We start from the raw sequence: 18,827 nt of genomic DNA, 5'->3' as shown, positions 1-18,827 counted from the left end.
AATGATGTCATTATCCCACCATGAATATTCTGGAATGTTCTTTTGCACCTGCTAGAACATTCTGCTCCAGTTTTTGGAATATTCTTCTCACATTCTGAAGTCATTACATCACCTTTTTACTTACATAATATTCCCACACAAAATGTATATAAGGAGAGCCCATTCTCCCCCAAAAAAATAGATCTCCCACTTGTTGCATTCAAGAACTTCCACTTGAGCAAATTGAACTCTCACCTAAGAAGCTTCAGTCTGAACAAATTGCTGCTTACAAAGCCCATTTCCTTTGTAAGAACTGTCCAGACAAGTGCAGGGAAAGTGTTTCCCTTGAGATTACATAAGTTTCTCGTGATAGAAACCCAGTTTTGTGAGACCAGTGTTCTCACCACGTAGTGTTTACTGACCAACACGAGCTTTGGTCAACGTTGTTATTTGTGAGACCAGCGTTCTCACCAGGTATTTGTATACTGACCAACACGAGCTTTGGTCATTGTTGTTATTTATCATTGTTTTCTATTTGTCATTGTTGTTATTTGTGAGACCAGCGTTCTCACCAGGTATTTGTATATTGACCAACACAAGCTTTGGTCCATGTAGTCACATTTGAGACCAGCTTCTCAACAGTTAACCGTATATTCAGGAAACCAGTTCAAGTGTCTAGACGGTATATCCTAGACAATCCCATAGTTTCAATCAGAGATAATAAAGCTCCGGCTAAGTTAATCTAACTGATTGGTTTAGCGAGCCTCCCAAGAACTCACACATTATCTACCACGAAAGAAGAAAAGTCGTAGACCATGTTAATCGAGGACTGGCAAGAAGTCTTATCCAGTGTAATTGTGGTGTCATTACATTCTTACACATATTTATATAAGACCCTCGGTTATTAAGACAATGTGCATATATATGCTTCAGGAGGCAATATAAAGGTAATACGACTTCAAACTGTTCAACTTCTATCTCAAATTTTCCAATATGTCTCTCGACGATGATAGATCCAGCACCCTTACCCTATTATATGACTATGGATTCAACAGAGATCTTGTCACCATAATGATTGACACTGGGCCGGACTCGGAGACGAACGACGAGTTGAAGCATCGTGCCAAGTCCATTCTTTCGGAAATGGGATCTACGATTACCTCAGTTGGCCCGCACGGGCTCAGGACATCTGATCTATTGGATGCAATGATGGAGGGCTCACAGGCAGCTGGTCTGTCAAGCGGTGTACGCTACTCAGCGGCTGCTATCATAGCAGCCTATCAAAAGGGAGAAGCGTCCAACTCATCTGCATCCGAGTTAATTAAGTTGGCGCATGATTGGTTTTTATTCTTCCTCTGGCCTTGTATGTTGTCTTCTTTGTTCGCAAGCCACTGCTCGGAGTCCTCCGAGTCCGAGTTCACTCCCACTCCCCGTGCTTCTGAAGTCAGTGCTGACACTGTGCTCGCGACATCGCGAGGTTCCAAATTCCGGAATTTGGTATGTTGCAGCGTCTCACCTTGCTCTTTGCAGGATATTCATCTAACACCGTCTAGATCAGCGAACGAGACGACAAGTGTGTGGTCACCAGAACTTTGAATATACACAAGGGACCATATCCCCCTGGTACCAAGGGTCATGAAGGGCTCCTCAATGCCACTCACATCCTTCCAAGATCCGTTGTTCACGAGCATTCCGGAAGCAACGTCACGGTATGTTCTTCAAACGTCAAGTTGCCGCTGTGCCTGTTCAGCTGACTGTTCACCAGCGCGTCGCGGCAACCATTGACATAATCAAGCATTTTACCAAGCTCCCCGAAAATATCTTGGACAACTTATCTGGTGTCATCGATAACCCAGAGAATGGAATGTTGCTTGATATGACAATGCATGATACATTCAACAGCTACATGTGGTGCTTACACTCCACAGTATGGTTAGATTTTTGTCGTGAAATTTCAGATACTTATGCACTTGACAGGATATCTTGCACAAATATAAAGTGCATTGGTTCCGTCCCGTCCCTATGGGTATGGGGAATTTTACAGAAGTCCAATTCCAAGATAACTCTCAAACCGACATTCAGCATCCAGACCCTACGTTCATTGCGCTCCGTTCTGCGCTTGCCCATATCCTACACCTCAGCGGTGCTGCAGATGTCATAAATAAGGTTCATGAGGCGTTCTTTGATGAAGGCTCTACAGTGCCGTTTGAAAATTGTGCTAGCCAGGAAGATTTCCTTATCAGACTCTCGTTGATCGAGTTGATGACAACAAAACACCAATTAGCAACCAACCCTCATGGAACACAGGGACATTAGCGAGGCTGATCCTCCTCGGGGCGGGCGAGTGTTTTCATTCAAGCGCGTCAACCAGACCGATATATCACCATGCCACTGTCATGAGAGTCTTTTTGCCAATGAATATTTCATGATGTTAGGTATATGCCAAGCTGGTCACAATCCCAATATCCACTGCCCTTTGTAATGTGTTTTGGTTCAAGGGCCTAAATGTTATATATCTAATTTCTTCACCAGTTCTGACTGTAAGGCCCTTTGTTGGTGTTTGCATGACTCTGTAGACACGCGACTGTCATGTGCTGTGCAATGTGCATGTGTGTTACAGTGTGTACATGTGGGCGTATCTAGGGTTGATACTTGAAGGGATCCGAGATCGCGAGCACCATAGCTCATAAACAGCGTCGTCACCCACTACTACTAAACTTGAAGACTCCAAACTTCGTACCTCTCGATCATAATGTCTGTTTCCACACTATGGTGGGGGAGGACTGACTCGGAAGCGAAACAAATCTCGCCACTACTTGTTCTCAAACATGGTCAAAAACGGGTCGCGGTTAAACGGCAAAGGTCGTATAATGTAGGTGGAACAACCGTGATTGTTTAAATCTTGTATAGCTCATAAATGGTATAAGCTCATGCTTGACTCGGCATGCAAACATTTTCCAAGCATTCCGAGAGATGCGATCACATTGCAGACCAATCAACTCGATGTTTGCGATGGCCACTTTGTGGACATCACGGCTGAAATATGGGACGAAATCATTGACTTGCTTACTTTCGTTGAGGTGACTCTTGCGGAAATGCCATTGCCTGTCCCACTGTCGCTTGATGGTTGGGGTATTCCATTGCCCGACAATCGACAGGCAACAAGTCAGGTTAACAGAAGAGACAGCTCGTACGCATCCCCATTCTACAAGTGTTTTCAGTACTGAAGTTGAGATCATGCAGCAGGAACGATAACAAAGTCACAATCAAAGTGGTTTTTCCATCTGGCGAGATTCGTTCTACCAAAATCTCGAGGGCGACGCGGGTGGACAAACTTGTTGCTGATGTTAGTCGCATGTTGGGATATTGTCCCACTGATTTCAAGGCGACTTGGGGTGGGACAACGATGCGTCAGGACTGGAGTATCGGATCATACAGCATCAAGGATGGTGACTTCATCAATCTTCAGGCATTGAGTGTTGGATCATACAACATCAAGGATGATGACTCCGTCAAACTTCAGCCAATGATGGAGCTGCATGGTAAAAAGCCAGTCATTTATCTATACTCGCCTTCCGATATCGATGTTTCTGTCAAGCTCTCCCTTGTTCCTGAGTGGAGCCTCTCTGCCATCTATCCCGTTGTTACTACAGAAGACCATGGACAGCGTTTAGAATGGAATGTCCGCACCCATCAAGATGGGAGTCTGACGGAACATAATTCGGGTTTAGATGTGGCGTACCTATTCTGGGAGGCGGAGTCAGTTCCTTGACAATAAAGAAGTCATTCTTCTAACTTCGCTCTTTGCAGGACAAATTCGCAAGCATTTCCCCGTTCACCAGCATCCAAACCACAACCATTGGATACATTCAGTCCCACATCCAGCAGTCTCAGCGATACGGATTCAGTTGTCATCCCAGTGGACAAAGTAACCGTTTACCTCGATAAATCACTCAAGGCTCTGGGACTTCACACCGAAGCTAGAACATCATTCATAACGTGCGTACATACACACCACCTGTCAAATCATAAAAACACCACTAATTGAAAACTGATGTGATAGCTACTGGCTACCCGATATCCTCAAGCACGAATACATTGCCCTCCGATTCGTCCCTCAAGCGGCATACGAACGTGCCGCTTCCTTGAACATTTCTCCGCAGCCTGACGTCGTGACTCGCGTATTCATGCTGTTCAGAGGTATCCCCAAGGAGCACTTGGAAAATTGGTCTAATGCCCAGATGCAAGCAGAGAAAGACGTTGCTTGGTGGGTGGATGTAGTTGGAGTGGATCTTGCAAGGGCCGGTGATATGGCTTTGTTCAGGGTGTTGGAATGGGGAGGGATGGAAGTTTTCATTTGATATTTTACCAGATTACTTGATGTGTAGTTGATATCGCGTCTTGTCTTGATCAGTTCTGCTCCCGACGAACTGACGGTCGTGAAGAGAACGTGAGGCCCTCAGGGCTTAAATTGGCGAGCTAGATCTAGAAATCAGATTCTGTCCGATCGACTTGTAGCGGGATTGGAAGCAGGGTCTCATTGCAACTATACATTGCAATGTCCGGGAAGCCTCGAAACACAAGCTCCCACTAGACCTACACATGAAAATAACTACAGTATAGTAAGGGCTATAGCAACAAATCAAAACTACACGTCGTCGACACCTAAATACAATGAATATACCAGCCATAAATCACGACTGTCCCTCCCGCCCCGCTCCTTCTCGTAAAAAGTCAACATACTCGGTCAAAAACCGCACCTGTTCCAGCGTCTCAATGGCCTTGACGCTTCACCGTCTCCGCACAACAGTGATTGCGTGCTCGACGAGTTGTAAAGTATCCCTCCTGACGTAACTCTCCGAGCCATCGGGGCCTTCTGCTGGGTTCGGCGATAGGTCCACGTTGATCCACCCGCACAAGCCGATTTTTAGTGCCAAACAGCATGCTACGAGGCCTGCTCTACCCAAATCCCCACGACAATGCACAAGGATACTTGCACCACGCATGGTGTAACCATCGATGAGTTTTGTTAGAGACCCGTCTAATGACTGGGGCGAAAGGAAAATATCTTGGACGACTTGTCTGGTATCATCGATAACCCAGAGAATGGAATGTTGCTTGATACGACAATACATGATACATTCGACAGCTACATGCGGTGCTTACACTCCACAGTATGGTTAGGTTCTTGTCGTCAAATTTCAGATACTTATGCCCTTGACAGGATATCTTGCACAAATATAAAGTGCACTGCAGGTTCGAGTCCGTCCCGTCCCTACTATGGGTATGGAGAATTTTACAGAAGTCCCAAACCGATATTCAGCTTCCAGACCCTACGTTCATTGCACTCCATTCTGGGGTTGCCCATATCCTACACCTCAGCGGTGCCGCAGATGCCATAAATAAGGTTCATGAGGCGTTCTTTGATGAAGGCTCTACGGTGCCGTTTGAAAATCGTGCTAGCCAGGAAGATTTCCTTATCAGACTCTCGTTGATCGAGTTGATGACAACAAAACACCAATTAGCAACCAACCCTCATGGGACACACGGACATTAGCGAGGCTGATCCTCCTCGGGGAGGGCGAGTGCTTTCAATCAAACGCGTCAACCAGATCGATATATCATCATGCCACTAGGTCATGAGAGTCTTTTTGATATTTTGAGATGTTAGTTAGAGGTTAGTATACGCCAACCTGGTCACGATCCTCATGTCCACTACCTGTGTAATGCCTATAAAATTAAGTTCTGACTGATCAATGAACATGAACCGAAATATTATTTTTTACGTCAGCATTTCATTTTTCCTAAAAACCTGGTTAAGACAACTCGGACGTGTGCTGATATATATGCCGTCTACACTTACGAGTCAGTTGGCCGCATCTACATTTCTTCTCGGCGCTCACACCAACAAACGGAGACGGACAGAATCATACCATTTCACTGGTTGAGATGCCGACTTTCACTGTGACCTCGACTCGATCCATGCACTCGCTAGCAATGCCTTCGTGCAATTATCCTCATCATGCCAATGAATACTTCACGATGTTAGGTATACGCCGAGCTGTTCACAATCCAAATGACCACTGCCCTGTGTAATGTGTTTTGGAGGGGCCTAAATGTTATATATCTAATTTCTTCACCAGTTCTGACTGTAAGGCCCTTTGTTGGTGTTAGCATTACTCTGTAGACACGCGACTGCCATGTATTGTGCATGTGTGTTGTGCGTGTATGTGGGCGCAGTACTACTTGAAGGGTTCGCGCCATAACTCATGAACCAGTGCGTCGTCACCCTCTACCTGTACTCAACTTGAAGACTTCAAACTTCGTACCTCTGAATCATAATGTCTGTTTCCACACTATTGTGGGGGAGGACTGAAGCGAAACAAACCTCGCCACTTCTTGTTCTGAAACGTGGTCAAAAACGGGTCGTGGTCAAACGGCAAAGGTCGTATAATGTAAGTGCAACAACTGTTTAAATCTTTGATAGCTCATAGATAGTATAAGCTCATGCTTGACTCCGCATGCGAACATTTTCCAAGCATTCCGAGAGATGTGGTCACATTGCAGACCAATCAACTCGATGTTTGCGATGGCCACTTTGTGGACATCACGGCTGAAACATGGGGTGAAATAATTGACTTAGTTACCTTTGTTGAGGTGACTCGTGCGGAAATGCCATTGCTTGTCCGGACAGTCCGACCGTTAGTACGGCTGCTTGGTATTTCATCGCCCAACAATCGACAGCCGCCAAGTCAGGTTAACAACAGTATAGACAGCTCGTACGCATCTCCATTCTACAATTTTTTTTCAGTACTGAAGTCGAGACCATGCAGCGGGAACGATAACACAGTCACAATCAAAGTAGTTTTTCCATCTGGCGAGATTCGTTCTACCAAAATCTCGAGGTCGACGCGGGTGGACAAACTTGTCGCTGATGCTAGTCGCATGTTGGGATATTGTCCCACTGATTTCAAGGCGATTTGGGGTGGGACAACGATGCGTCAGGACTGGAGTATCACATCATACAACATCAAGGATGGTGACTCTATCAATCTTCAGGCATTGCCAAGTATCGGATCTAGCTAGTTGTCGCCCTGCTTTGTTTGCCAAACAAGTGTCGGTTCTCTCCCTCGTTGTTCGGCCTGAATACATCTTAGAGGTTATAGTTCCTCTGTGTACATCTTAACGGTCATTACTTCAATGTTCACTTAATTAACATTGTCACGGTTGCCCTTGCCATTTCAAGTTGACGTCAAAAATGCCTGGGCTGTTACTAGCACTACACGCATATCCAACATATATTCCAACACATATAAGCACGAGATCCCGCCGGCGATGGCGTCTACGTCATGCTGTGTTGTTGCCTTCTGTCTCGGCTCTTTCCGTCTGTTGTTGCGCGTTCATGCTCCGTCTCCTTTTTGCAGCTCTTTGCTCAGTATTATAGCGACCTCTGCTTCATTTCACCGTGTTCACGACGTTGTTTGTCTTCAAAACGGAAGCGGATATCAGTATTTGCTCATCGCCTGGATCTCTAACAGAACTGCATTTGCGCTATAGAAATGCGCGCGTGCGAATAGTTGCTCTGCATCGTCGATCTATTGAAGTCCAACTCATCAATACTTTCGAAAGCCACTGCATTCCCCGCATTAACTTTGCGTTTCATCCAAACCGTTCGTCGTGGACGGTGAATCGAAGACAGTTTCCTTTGTGACTCGCGTATGCAACTACGTTTAATGGTTGTCAAGGCTTGACGCTGGCACGAAGCGTGCTCGACCTTCGAACGGATCCCTTTGCTCACAGTCAGTTGTACACGGCACTATCGAGGGTAAGAACGCAAAGAGACACGATGTGTCTATTCGCAGAGGCGAACGAAGGACAAGACTGTGCTAATATTGTATCTCCTGCGTTACTACTGTAAAGTATTGTTGTATACAACCGACCGAAGCAGAGTCTTGCTACTGTAAACACAATGTATTGTCATGGAGCCGACCGAAGGGGAGTCCTTGTATCAGATAAACTTGAAGCTTCAACGGCGTGACGGTGTGTAGCACTAGTACAGAACAGAACAACAAAGTATCATGTGGAAATGCTATACCAACAGAAGAGCGAGGGAACGAAAACAACTAGAAATATGGCGAATTGCGTCTAACTACACACCTATATGAACAAATACAAATTGCTGTTCTAATGGAATCTTCTTGCGCAACGATTTCATGGCCGTGTGCAACGCTACCGCAGCCCGTGTGCAGTCCAATCTCCCTGAACTATCAACCAGGTGGCCATAAAAGGCAGATACAACCTGGCGCGCAACATCGTCATCGACAGACCACATGGAACCTATGACACTGCGAAATCCGGAGAATTGCATGGCCGCAGCAGGATGGATCGACTCATGAGGACTGTTCTCATCGCCCACAGCAGTGTGGCAAGTTGATAAGAACGCAAACTCCAGATTCTGCCAGTCTGATCGGATGATGTCCTTGATCATCAATGGCCCGTCGCGCATGGCGAAGGAAGATTCGAATGGTTGAGTCTGATTTGGCATTCCATGGCAGGCGAGATGGAGCCATTGATTATGATTTAGTGCATCGAGTACACCCTGCACTGTTGCGTCGCTGTCCTCAAGCGATGTGAAGGACGACACGATGGGTTCGAGACACTCAGCTACGATGGCTAGCTCGGGAGCGACATATTTGAGCTCCCTCCCTCTGACCGGGTTTCCTTGACCAATGGCAACAAAATGTTGCGGGGACGCATCTCGAGAAGCCCGCTGTCTGGCACGAACGAGCGTCGCCAAAGTGGGTGTGTAAGAGGAGATGTAGATATCAGACAAATTCTGTTTCTTCTTTTTGTAGGGTCCTGCTGCATGGAGGGGAAGTAGCGTGAACTCGGCAGTGGGACACCACCAGATGCGCGAGCCAGGGTTAACTTTAGTCTCCCTAAGAACTTGGACCACAGGGCCAACAATAACAACCCACAGTTTGCGCAAGATGCTGATGAGTTCGTCTCGATAATCAGAAGAACCAAATTGCTCTGCGAGTGACTGGAACTCGGAAGATAACTTGGATACTGCAGCTTGTGTAATGTCAAGCGGAGCATGGATAGGATCTCCCGTGCTATGAATAATCAAGGCGTCACAGCTATATTGGCTTGCATTAAGAATAATGACTGGACCATCTTCTGCTGCTTTCTGTAGGTCGGAGAACAGGGGAGGTAGGAGAAAACGTGAAAAGCCACGAAGCATGCGAATGCGCGTGACGACGTCAGCCCATTGCATTGTCAGTTGCTGGGTTTGCGGAGACTGGTCATCGGTAGACTGATCGAACGTGTTACGAACGCGAAAGCTCAACCGTTTGAACTCTTCCGCCAAGGCAGTGCCGATGTCACCTGAAGCAGAAAGTTCATCGAGTGGTGTGCTGAAGTGTGCTAACTGGGTCCAGAACACTGCACGACCTTGTTCCACCAGCTCCACAGCAGTCGTCAGGGCATCATGACGAACACTGCATGAAAAAGCATCCATGGCAAGGGAGGAAACAGCCTCCTCGATGACGTCGAGATGATGGGAAGAAGATGACAAGAGAGCAACTCGCTGATCTAGGAATTTCAGTGCAGTCTTATAGGCAAGCAATGCAGATTCGTGGTTGAGGATGTGGGCGGAGGCTGCCCATGACTTGGCAACATTAAGATCTGTCCGAGATGCTGCATGTGATAGGTGGGGGAGTTGAGAACACAAGCTAAATACTTCATCAAGATCAGGCTGGACACCCCGCTGCTGGAATCTGTCTCGAAGGCTGAGGGCAAGATTGTCAAGAAACATGGATCGATTAGGATGACACAGGGGGAGGAGCTCCAGCGCAGCCCGATGGAGCTCGATGGCCTCATCAAGGTCAGACACAATGCCACACTGCAAGAATCTGTCTTGAAGGCTGGTTGCAAGATTGCTGAGAGACGAGGATCGATCTGAATGACCGGGGGGACGGAGGAGTAATGCAGCCCGATGGAGCTCGATGACTTCATCAAGATCAGACATGATTCCCTGCTGCTTGAATCTGTCGTGAATGCTGGCAGCAAGATTGTTGAGAAACATGGATCGATCTGAATGACACGAGGGGAGGAGCTCCAGCGCAGCCCGATGGAGCTCAATGACCTCATCGAGGTCAGACATGATGCCCCGCCGCTGGAATCTGTCGTGAAGGTTGGCAGCAAGATGGTCGAGAAAGGTGTATCGATTGGAATGACACGGGGGGAGGAGCTCCAGCACAGCCCGATGGAACTCGATGACCTCATCGAGGTTAGACATGATGCCACACTGCAAGAATCTGTCTTGAAGGCTGGTAGCAAGATTGCTGAGAGACGAGGATCGATCTGAATGACCGGGGGGACGGAGGAGTAATGCGGCCCGATAGAGCACGATGACTTCATCAAGATCAGACATGATTCCCTGCTGCTTGAATCTGTCGTGAAGGCTGGCAGCAAGATTGTTGAGAAACATGGATCGATCTGAATGACACGAGGGGAGGAGCTCTAGCGCAGCCCGATGGAGCTCGATGGCCTCATCAAGGTCAGACACAATGCCACACTGCAAGAATCTGTCTTGAAGGCTGGTTGCAAGATTGCTGAGAGACGAGGATCGATCTGAATGACCGGGGAGACGGAGGAGTAATGCAGCCCGATGGAGCTCGATGACTTCATCAAGATCAGACATGATTCTCTGCTGCTTGAATCTGTCGTGAATGCTGGCAGCAAGATTGTTGAGAAACATGGATCGATCTGAATGACACGAGGGGAGGAGCTCCAGCGCAGCCCAATGGAGTTCGATGGCCTCATGGAGGTCAGACATGATGCCCCGCCGCTGGAATCTGTCGTGAATGCTGGCAGCAAGATGGTTGAGAAACATGGATCGATTGGAATGACACGGGGGGAGGAGCTCCAGCGCAGCCCGATGGAGCTCAATGGCCTCATCAATGTCAGACATGTTTCCACGCTGCAGGAATCTGTCGTGAAGGCTGGCAGCAAGATTGTTGAGAAACATGGATCGATTAGAATGACACGAGGGGAGGAGCTCCAGCGCAGCCCGGTGGATCTCAATGGCCTCGTCAGGGTCAGATATGATTCCACCCTGCTTGAATCTGTCGTGAAGGCTGGCAGCAAGATTGTTGAGAAACATGGATCGATTGGAATGACACGGGGGGAGGAGCTCCAGCGCAGCCCGATGGAGCTCGATGGCCTCATCGAGGTCAGACATGATGCCCCGCCGCTGGAATCTGTCGCGAAGGCTGGCAGCAAGATTGTTGAGAAACATGGATCGATTGGAATGACACGGGGGCAGGAGCTCCAGCGCAGCCCGATGGAGCTCAACGGCCTCATCAATGTCAGACATGTTTCCACGCTCCAGGAATCTGTCTCGAAGGCTGAGTGCAAGATTGTTCAGAGACAAGGATCGATCTGAATGACCGGGGGAACGGAGGAGTAATGCAGCCCGATGGAAGTCGATGGCCTCATCAAGGTCAGACATGATTCCACGTTGCAGGAATCTGTCTCGAAGGCTGGCGGCAAGATTGTTCAGAGACGAGGAACGATCTAAATGACCGGGGGAACGGAGGAGCAATGCAGCCCAATGGAGGTCGATGGCCTCATCAATGTCAGACATGTTTCCACGCTGCAGGAATCTGTCGTGAAGGCTGGCAGCAAGATTGTTCAGAGACGAGGACCGATCTGAATGACCGGGGGGTCGGAGGAGTAATGCGGCCCGATGGAGGTCGATGACCTCATCAAGGTCAGACATGATTCCACGTTGCAGGAATCTGTCTCGAAGGCTGGCAGCAAGATTATTCAAAGACGAGGATCGATCTAAATGACCGGGGGGACGGAGGAGTAGCGCAGCCCGATGAAGCTCAATAGCCTCATCAAGGTCAGACATGTTTCCACGCTGCTGGAATCTGTCTTGAAGGCTGGCAGCAAGATTGTTCAGAGACGAGGATCGATCTGAATGACTGGGGGGACGGCGGAGTAATGCGGCCCGATGGAGCTCAATGGCCTCATCAAGGTCAGACATAATTCCACGCTGCAGGAATTTGTCTCGAAGGCTGAGTGCAAGATTGTTGAGAAATATGGAACGATTAGAATGACACGGAGGGAGGAGCTCCAGCGCAGCCCGATGGTGCACAATGGCCCCATCAAGGTCTGACATGATGCCCCCCTGCAGGAATTTGTTTCGAAGGCTGAGTGCAAGATTGTTGAGACGCCAGGATTGATGAGATGGAGGACAAAGCCCCAACCCAACTTGATGCACCATACTGTTTGCCAGGTTAGTGAGGTAAGATAACCACTGCCCTATCTCGCTGTGAAAGGTCCCCGATTGAGTGCAAAATGGAGTGAGAACAGAGCGAACACATACTTAAGGAGCTAAAACTGCAGGACTGGCACACTGATGACCTGCTAATGGGAGGGAAATGACACGGTGAGTGGCCAGCAATCCCAGGAATTTAAAGGCGAGCCGCAAGGCCACGGTGAGGTTGAGGTTCTGTTCAAGAATTGGGAGATTGCGGCGGCAGCTTGTAAAGTGCCATGATGTGCAACTTTAATATGAGGTCATGAAACCGCACTGCAGCTGTGCATCGTGTCAAAATCTCATTCAGAATAACACGAGGACACGATGGATTCAAGTACTGGCCTTCAGTTACATACTACTATGGCTTCGGAAATGGGGCCTTGCAGGCGTGTTTTACCACTGCAGACAAAGTCAAAAAGGTAAAGGGCTGCTCAATAAAATGTCGTTGTCAATGTCGACTTGAGCTTACGGTAAATTACTTAGGCGGACCCTAAACCTTTCCTGATTTGGCCACCACCGCGTCGCCTAAATTTAACCTTTGCATGGAGACGTTCTACACGGTGTCCTCGTCCTAATCCTCGTTGTATAGACCCAAAGTTAGCTACCAACTTCCGTTGAATGAATAGGATTCACCCATACATCGTCACAGTTCTACGGCTGTAGCATATGCTTCAGTGTGTAGAAGTGTTGCCTGTGAACTACCCTTGCTGCCCCTTCTGTAGACACGCGACTGCCATGTGCTGTGCATGTGTGTTATGTGTGTATATGGGCGCAGGGTTGAATACTTGAAGGGATCGCGAGCACCATAGCTCATAAACAGCGTCGTCGCCCTCTACTTGTAATAAACTTGACTCAGACTCCAAACTTCGTACCTCTCGATCATAATGTCTGTTTCCACACTATTGGGTGGGAGGACTGACTCGGAAGCGAAAACAAATCTCGCCGCTTCTTGTTCTCAAACATGGTCAGAAACGGGTTGCGGTTAAACGGCAAAAGTCGTATAACGTACGTGGAACAACCGTGATTGTTTAAATCTTTAATAACTCATAAATGGTACAAGCTCATGCTCGACTCCGTATGCAAACATTTTCCAAGCATTCCGAGAGATGCGGTCACATTGCAGACCAATCAACTCGATATTTGCGATGGCCACTTTGTGGACATCACGGCTGAAATATGGGACGACATCATCGACTTGCTTACCTTCATTGAGGTGACTCGTGCGGAAATGCCACCATCGCCTGTCCCACTGTCGCTTGGTGATTGGGGTTTTCCATTGCCCTACAATCGACAGGCGCCAAGTCAGATTAACAGTAGAGACAGCCCGTACGCATCTCCATTCTACAAGTGTTTTTCATACTGAAGTTGAGATCATGCAGCGGGAACGGTAAAAAAAGTCACAATCAAAGTGGGTTTTCCATCTGGCGAGATTCGTTCTACCAAAATCTCGAGGGCGACGCGGGTGGACAAACTTGTTGCTGATGCTAGTCGCATGTTGGGATATTGTCCCACTGATTTCAAGGCGATTCGGGGTGGGACAACGATGCGTCAGGACTGGAGTATCGGATCATACAGCATCAAGGACGGTGACTCCATCAATCTTCAGGCGTTGCCAAGTATCGGATCATACAACATCAAGGATGGTGACTTCCACGATATTCGGGAATTGGCGCATGTGCGCGGTGGCAAACCAGTCATTTATCTATACTCGCCCTCCGATATTGATGTCTCTGTCAAGCTCTCCCTCGTTCCTGAGTGGAGCCTCTCTGTCATCTATCCCGTTGTTGCCACGCAAGACCATGGCCAGCGTTTAGAATGGAATGTCCGCACCCATCAAGATGGAAGTCTGACTGAACATAATTCTGGTTTAGATGTGGCGTACCTATTCTGGGAGGCGGAGTAAGTCCCCAGATCATACAGAAATCACTCGCCTAACTCGTATTACTCTTCGCAGGTCAAATTTGCCCCATTCACCAGCATCCGAACCGCAACCATTGGATACGTTCAGTCCTATATCCAGCAGTCTCAGTGATACGGATTCAGTCATCATTCCAGTAGACAAAGTGACCGTTTATCTCGATAAATCACTCAAGGCTCTGGGACTTCACACCGAAGCTAGAACATCATTCATAACGTGCGTACATACACACCACCTGTCAAATCATAAAAACACCACTAATTGAAAACTGATGTGATAGCTACTGGCTACCCGATATCCTCAAGCACGAGTACATTGCCCTCCGATTCGTCCCTCAATCGGCATACGAACGTGCCGCTTCCTTGAATATTTCTCCGCAGCCTGACGTCGTGACTCGCGTATTCATGCTGTTCAGAGGTATCCCAAAGGAGCACTTGGTAAATTGGTCTAATGCCCAGATGCAAGCAGAGAAAGACGTTGCTTGGTGGGTGGATGTAGTTGGAGTGGATCTTGCAAGGGCCGGTGATATGGCTTTGTTCAGGGTGTTGGAATGGGGAGGGATGGAGGTTTTCATTTGATATCTTGCGAGGGCCGGTGATATGGCTTTGTTCAAGGTGTTGGAATGGGGAGGGATGGAAGTTTTCATTTGATATTTTACCACATTACTCGATGTGTAGTTGATATCGGGTCTTGTTTTGATCAGTTCTGCTTCCGACGAACCGACAGTCGTGAAGAGAACGTGAGGCCCTATGGGCTTGAGCTCGAAGGTGTCCGCGAAATAGATGGTCCTACTAAGTTTCCTGTGAGCAAAATGGCGAGTTAAGATCTGGAAATCTGATCGAATTTAAGACTAGTAGCAGGATTGGAAGGGTCTCATTGCAACCATACATTACAATGTCCGGGAAGCCTCGAAATACAAGCTTTCTCTAAACCTACACATGAAAATGACTACAGTATAGTAAGGGCTATAACAACAAATCAAAATTACACGCCGTCGACACCTAAATACAATGAATACACCAGCCATAAATCACGACTGTCCCTCCCGCCCCGCTCCTTCTCGTAAAAAGTCCACGTACTCTGTCAAAAACCGCACCTGTTCCAGGGTCTCAATGGCCTTGACGCTTCGCCGTCTCCGTACAACGGTGATCGCGCGCTCGACGAGTTGTAAAGTATCCCGCCTGACGTAACTCTCCGAGCCATCGGGGCCTTCTGCTGGGTTCGGTGATAGGTCCACGTTGATCCACCCGCACAAGCCAATTTTTAGTGCCCAACAACATGCCACGAGGCCTGCTCTACCCAAACCCCCTCGACAATGTACAAGGATACTTGTACCACGCATGGTGTAACCATCGATGAGCTTTGTTAGAGACTCGTCTAATGACTGGGGCGATAGTGGAGCAAGGCCTTCAGGCAGTGGTATCCTGCAAGTATAATGAAAGTCAGCAGCTGAAGGCCACGACAGACGGAGTACTTACCGAAGGATGTCCATTCCTGCCCGGTGTACAGAGTTCACATAGTCCGACCAATGTATCCCAAGAAACTCGAGCTCTTCGTCATCCAGACAACTACAAACAGTCAACTACGCACGGGACATGTCGACATGTCAACTAACCAGACAATACAGCGTGCCCCAACTTGACTTATATGCCGTAAATCAGCGTCGAGATCTCGACAAACGGCGCTGCGCCCTCTGACCGGACCTGAGAGGCGTACTAGCAACCGTTTTAACACCAGTCAGCGAATACACCCGTGCCTCGAGTAAAACGTACCCTTCTTTCCTGGACACGAGGACAGCATCAAGTTACCTAGCTTGAAACAGCGCTTGGTATTTGATGTTGGATGGAGCAACGCGCTGGACGTTCTCGGCTTGGTGGCATTCTGCGATGCAACTGAAAGTCTACATCATCAGACTTACACACAAAGAACAGTGACGACATGGACTCACTGTTCACGTTCACTGGAATTAAGGAAATCGAGCATAGAAGGAAAGACAACCTTGGGCAGAGCAGAAGTCCCTCTTTGTGCAGATGAAGACCGGTTGGTCGCCAAATCATCGGATACCACGCGAACTTTGGTACGATGTTTAAGAGGAGGAGGAGAAAGCCTCGCTATGAATGGAAGCGAAGGACGAGGTTTGGTAGTGAGGGTCGTTAAGCGGGTGTCAATGGCAGCCTGAAGAGCCTCCATTATGGATTGGGGTGGTTGGTTCGTGAACGCTGGGGGTGTCGGGAGGGGAGGGTTTGGTGAAGAAGGATGGGTGGGTATCGAGGGTGATAACGGAATTCGACTTGACCAACACGAGTGAGCCTTACGTGAAACGGCTAGAGAGGTAGTGTTCGTTGTTGATGGGATGTGCTGGGCATAGTCCGTGATGCGATAGAGGGTATAAAATTCAGGTATATGGAAGATGACAGGTGAGGGCTCGGGGTTGGTTATAAGATGTGATGAAATTGCAGGTAATAATTCGGTAGGCACGATGGTGGATATGCTGCATTTGGAACAAAATTATGAGCTACGGTTCTTGAAAAGTAAATTAAAACGAACTTTAACGGATGGGTTTTAGATGTCTTGACGGGCATGGTACAATGTGAGGTGCATTCGGGAACAGCTGCGGGTGGTATTTGTGAGGAAAGAGTATCCTCTAGCGCGGCGTTCAGCTCTCTCTGGAGAAGCGGGTCAAGAGAAGGACAAGCGGTTCCGCTAATGAGTGCATTGCGCTGTTCGGAAGCGGGTATGATATGTGCAGTGGGACAGGACGCCTCTGGACATGGCCACCAGAGTACAGCATTCATATTTGTTAGTTGGCGGACACGCAGGTCGTGAAAGGTGTCTGGGGCGCTGAGTGATAGTGGGGCATATGGTATGGGACAGCCTGGAAGGGCGGTTAGTGAAAATGGATTGAATGATGGCAACAAATGAAGCACCTCGGTGGCCATACTTTATACGGTTGTACTCGCTCAGGTGGTACTGCGAGGCAAGGTGGGCAAGCTGGCGTGGGTGACAGTGAGCTACGTGTTACCATTCAAGAAATAGACATGACTTACTTGGGTGACCCACGGCTGTATGGCAACATTAGACTGAATAAGCGAATTCGGCTGTGACTGTGGGTGCTTGAGAAGGACGGCGGGATGAAACTGGGCGGGAGGCGGGGAAGGAATAGAATGCACGAGGGTGGGGGTCATGACTGGGGACTATAGCGGGGATATTAGGAGAAAGGATGAAATACGGGTAGTAGTTAGGGTTGAACACTGTTGAAAATATTGAACCTTGATGAAGGCGCGCGCCGGCAGCACTATTCGCTACAATCGCCAGGGTTCTGGATCAAATCCCTGATCACAACGAATCTTCCTGGCTCCGTCCAAGCTCTTCCTCAGCATCTAAGCATATGGATTGTTGCAAGGGTCTACTTTTAGGCAGCCTGTCAGCATGAAACATACTCATCATAATTGGCTGGTAACTAGTAACAACATCGCAACATACGAGATATATACTACTTCCACATTATCTGCATGATAGGTCTCCAAATTTCAAAATAAATGACGAGCTTCCAATCTAAACTTCTACGAAATGACGACCCTTCCAATCTAAACTTCCAGATCCAACGGCCCCGGCGACCCGCGGCTTCTATTCGTGCGATGACGTCCGAGTCGGGCTATTACTAAGCTGATTGGCGCGGCTCGGGGACCTCCGCTGTCAAACCCCCTCTAGTTCCGCTCTACCAACTACCTTGTTCCCATCCACGATGTAGAATTTCGTTCCTTGTATGCCGCATTCAACTGGTAACTTGATGTGACTTTTTATGGGGGAGTACATTCCGTTTCGTGCAGTGTCCTAGGGTACAAATCACGACTTGCTCAGCGCGCGCAGTCAATACGGCATCAGGTCAGGCACGCGTTCCGTCGTATCATCCGAGGACGGTCATTGGAGCCCACATATTCGTGGGCACAACAAGAACCATGCTCGATTCCCCAGCATGACGTCCCAGCCAAATCCACGAAGACCACGGATTGCATACTAAAGTAGAATATCCCGCATAGATTGCGCACAAGAACAAGTACCACCAAATTGTAGATGATGCTGTTGATTGCATTACAGTAACCCTTCAGGTGTGCTGAAAGATGCAGAGAGGCGAGTCGGGACGAGTTTCTTCCCCTTATAGGAGCTAGCTCATCCTAGTGTTCTGCCCGTGCGGGTGTCAAGAAATTTGTACCCTTGGCATTAATTCGTCGACGCGCTAGGAATGTTTGGTAATTCGTGATAGCGAGCCTCTTGGGGGGCTGCATGGCTGCAATATATAATACCATCCACCCTCTCTCTCTCTCGTGGACCCTGAAAGTTTATCATGCACAGTTCATGTGAATCGAGACCACCCTTCAGCGCGTGAGTGATTGATTTCAACACCTTGCAATCCCTACTGATTATATCCTCAGCAATCCACGACACCTCATGTTCTGCATCGTCGCGTGGTGCTTAATGAGGCTCGTGATCTCATCAGCCGCTACGGTCTCGTTATCAGCGATCTTCGGCTTAGAGGTCAAACACCTGTCACCAAGAAGCAGATGACTCTGCGTGACCTGGTGTGGGCTGTGCGTTCGA

At 48.3% G+C, this 18,827-nt stretch overlaps 7 protein-coding genes across 7 annotated transcripts; 4 read left to right on the top strand and 3 right to left on the bottom strand.

The window, feature by feature from the left end:
- Positions 1 to 972: 972 nt before the first annotated feature.
- Positions 973 to 2,295, top strand: DFJ58DRAFT_853189 (uncharacterized protein; the record flags this gene model as incomplete). Its single annotated transcript, XM_041393842.1, has 4 exons — positions 973 to 1,476; positions 1,533 to 1,688; positions 1,745 to 1,906; positions 1,957 to 2,295. 4 exons carry the CDS (start codon positions 973 to 975, stop codon positions 2,293 to 2,295), a joined length of 1,161 nt encoding a protein of 386 aa, XP_041240647.1.
- Positions 2,296 to 2,552: 257 nt separating this feature from the next.
- Positions 2,553 to 4,408, top strand: DFJ58DRAFT_907284 (uncharacterized protein). The gene is made up of 5 exons (XM_041395052.1): positions 2,553 to 2,851; positions 2,907 to 3,169; positions 3,223 to 3,738; positions 3,790 to 3,978; positions 4,043 to 4,408. Exons 1-5 carry the CDS (start codon positions 2,732 to 2,734, stop codon positions 4,338 to 4,340), a joined length of 1,386 nt encoding a protein of 461 aa, XP_041240646.1. The 5' UTR covers positions 2,553 to 2,731; the 3' UTR covers positions 4,341 to 4,408.
- Positions 4,409 to 4,581: 173 nt separating this feature from the next.
- DFJ58DRAFT_31150 (uncharacterized protein) lies at positions 4,582 to 5,154 on the bottom strand. Its single transcript, XM_041379769.1, has one exon. It carries the CDS (start codon positions 5,112 to 5,114, stop codon positions 4,770 to 4,772), a length of 345 nt encoding a protein of 114 aa, XP_041240645.1. The 5' UTR covers positions 5,115 to 5,154; the 3' UTR covers positions 4,582 to 4,769.
- Positions 5,155 to 6,141: 987 nt separating this feature from the next.
- Positions 6,142 to 7,203, top strand: DFJ58DRAFT_31147 (uncharacterized protein). Its single transcript, XM_041379768.1, has 3 exons — positions 6,142 to 6,434; positions 6,484 to 6,758; positions 6,813 to 7,203. Exons 1-3 carry the CDS (start codon positions 6,321 to 6,323, stop codon positions 7,063 to 7,065), a joined length of 642 nt encoding a protein of 213 aa, XP_041240644.1. The 5' UTR covers positions 6,142 to 6,320; the 3' UTR covers positions 7,066 to 7,203.
- A 629-nt stretch (positions 7,204 to 7,832) lies between these two features.
- On the bottom strand, positions 7,833 to 12,451 carry DFJ58DRAFT_31126 (TPR-like protein). Its single transcript, XM_041379767.1, has 2 exons — positions 12,377 to 12,451; positions 7,833 to 12,320 (listed from the first exon to the last, which is right to left on the bottom strand). The coding sequence occupies exon 2, from the start codon at positions 12,272 to 12,274 to the stop codon at positions 8,129 to 8,131; it is 4,146 nt and encodes a 1,381-aa protein (XP_041240643.1). The 5' UTR covers positions 12,275 to 12,320; positions 12,377 to 12,451; the 3' UTR covers positions 7,833 to 8,128.
- Positions 12,452 to 13,853: 1,402 nt separating this feature from the next.
- DFJ58DRAFT_706605 (uncharacterized protein) lies at positions 13,854 to 14,806 on the top strand (the record flags this gene model as incomplete). Its single annotated transcript, XM_041383734.1, has 3 exons — positions 13,854 to 14,209; positions 14,265 to 14,444; positions 14,509 to 14,806. The coding sequence occupies 3 exons, from the start codon at positions 13,854 to 13,856 to the stop codon at positions 14,804 to 14,806; spliced, it is 834 nt and encodes a 277-aa protein (XP_041240642.1).
- Positions 14,807 to 15,071: 265 nt separating this feature from the next.
- DFJ58DRAFT_803152 (phosphatases II) lies at positions 15,072 to 17,630 on the bottom strand. Its single transcript, XM_041390957.1, has 8 exons — positions 17,276 to 17,630; positions 17,156 to 17,219; positions 16,776 to 17,103; positions 16,177 to 16,719; positions 16,001 to 16,128; positions 15,844 to 15,943; positions 15,707 to 15,796; positions 15,072 to 15,652 (listed from the first exon to the last, which is right to left on the bottom strand). The coding sequence occupies exons 1-8, from the start codon at positions 17,411 to 17,413 to the stop codon at positions 15,259 to 15,261; spliced, it is 1,785 nt and encodes a 594-aa protein (XP_041240641.1). The 5' UTR covers positions 17,414 to 17,630; the 3' UTR covers positions 15,072 to 15,258.
- Positions 17,631 to 18,827: the final 1,197 nt, after the last annotated feature.

Source organism: Suillus subalutaceus (genome assembly GCF_016647625.1).
Source record: "Suillus subalutaceus strain FC151 chromosome Unknown DFJ58scaffold_103, whole genome shotgun sequence".
NCBI classification, from domain to species: Eukaryota; Fungi; Basidiomycota; class Agaricomycetes; order Boletales; family Suillaceae; genus Suillus; species Suillus subalutaceus.
Note: the sequence above shows the minus strand (reverse complement) of the source record. Positions and strands in the feature narration are given on the sequence as shown.

What these genes read in the sequence shown, in the direction of transcription:
- DFJ58DRAFT_31147 (XM_041379768.1), top strand. Translation starts at nt 6,321, where the DNA reads ATGTCTGTTTCCACACTATTGTGGGGGAGGACTGAAGCGAAACAAACC. An exon ending in AACGGCAAAGGTCGTATAAT is followed by an intron (nt 6,435 to 6,483) that starts GTAAGTGCAACA and finishes AGATAGTATAAG; the next exon opens with CTCATGCTTGACTCCGCATG. An exon ending in AACAACAGTATAGACAGCTC is followed by an intron (nt 6,759 to 6,812) that starts GTACGCATCTCC and finishes GAGACCATGCAG; the next exon opens with CGGGAACGATAACACAGTCA.
- DFJ58DRAFT_907284 (XM_041395052.1), top strand. Translation starts at nt 2,732, where the DNA reads ATGTCTGTTTCCACACTATGGTGGGGGAGGACTGACTCGGAAGCGAAA. An exon ending in TACCTATTCTGGGAGGCGGA is followed by an intron (nt 3,739 to 3,789) that starts GTCAGTTCCTTG and finishes CGCTCTTTGCAG; the next exon opens with GACAAATTCGCAAGCATTTC. An exon ending in GCTAGAACATCATTCATAAC is followed by an intron (nt 3,979 to 4,042) that starts GTGCGTACATAC and finishes CTGATGTGATAG; the next exon opens with CTACTGGCTACCCGATATCC.
- DFJ58DRAFT_31126 (XM_041379767.1), bottom strand. Translation starts at nt 12,274, where the DNA reads ATGGTGCATCAAGTTGGGTTGGGGCTTTGTCCTCCATCTCATCAATCC.
- DFJ58DRAFT_31150 (XM_041379769.1), bottom strand. Translation starts at nt 5,114, where the DNA reads ATGTATTGTCGTATCAAGCAACATTCCATTCTCTGGGTTATCGATGAT.
- DFJ58DRAFT_803152 (XM_041390957.1), bottom strand. Translation starts at nt 17,413, where the DNA reads ATGACCCCCACCCTCGTGCATTCTATTCCTTCCCCGCCTCCCGCCCAG. An exon ending in TATAAAGTATGGCCACCGAG is followed by an intron (nt 17,104 to 17,155) that starts GTGCTTCATTTG and finishes CCGCCCTTCCAG; the next exon opens with GCTGTCCCATACCATATGCC. An exon ending in CTCGTGTCCAGGAAAGAAGG is followed by an intron (nt 15,944 to 16,000) that starts GTACGTTTTACT and finishes AACGGTTGCTAG; the next exon opens with TACGCCTCTCAGGTCCGGTC.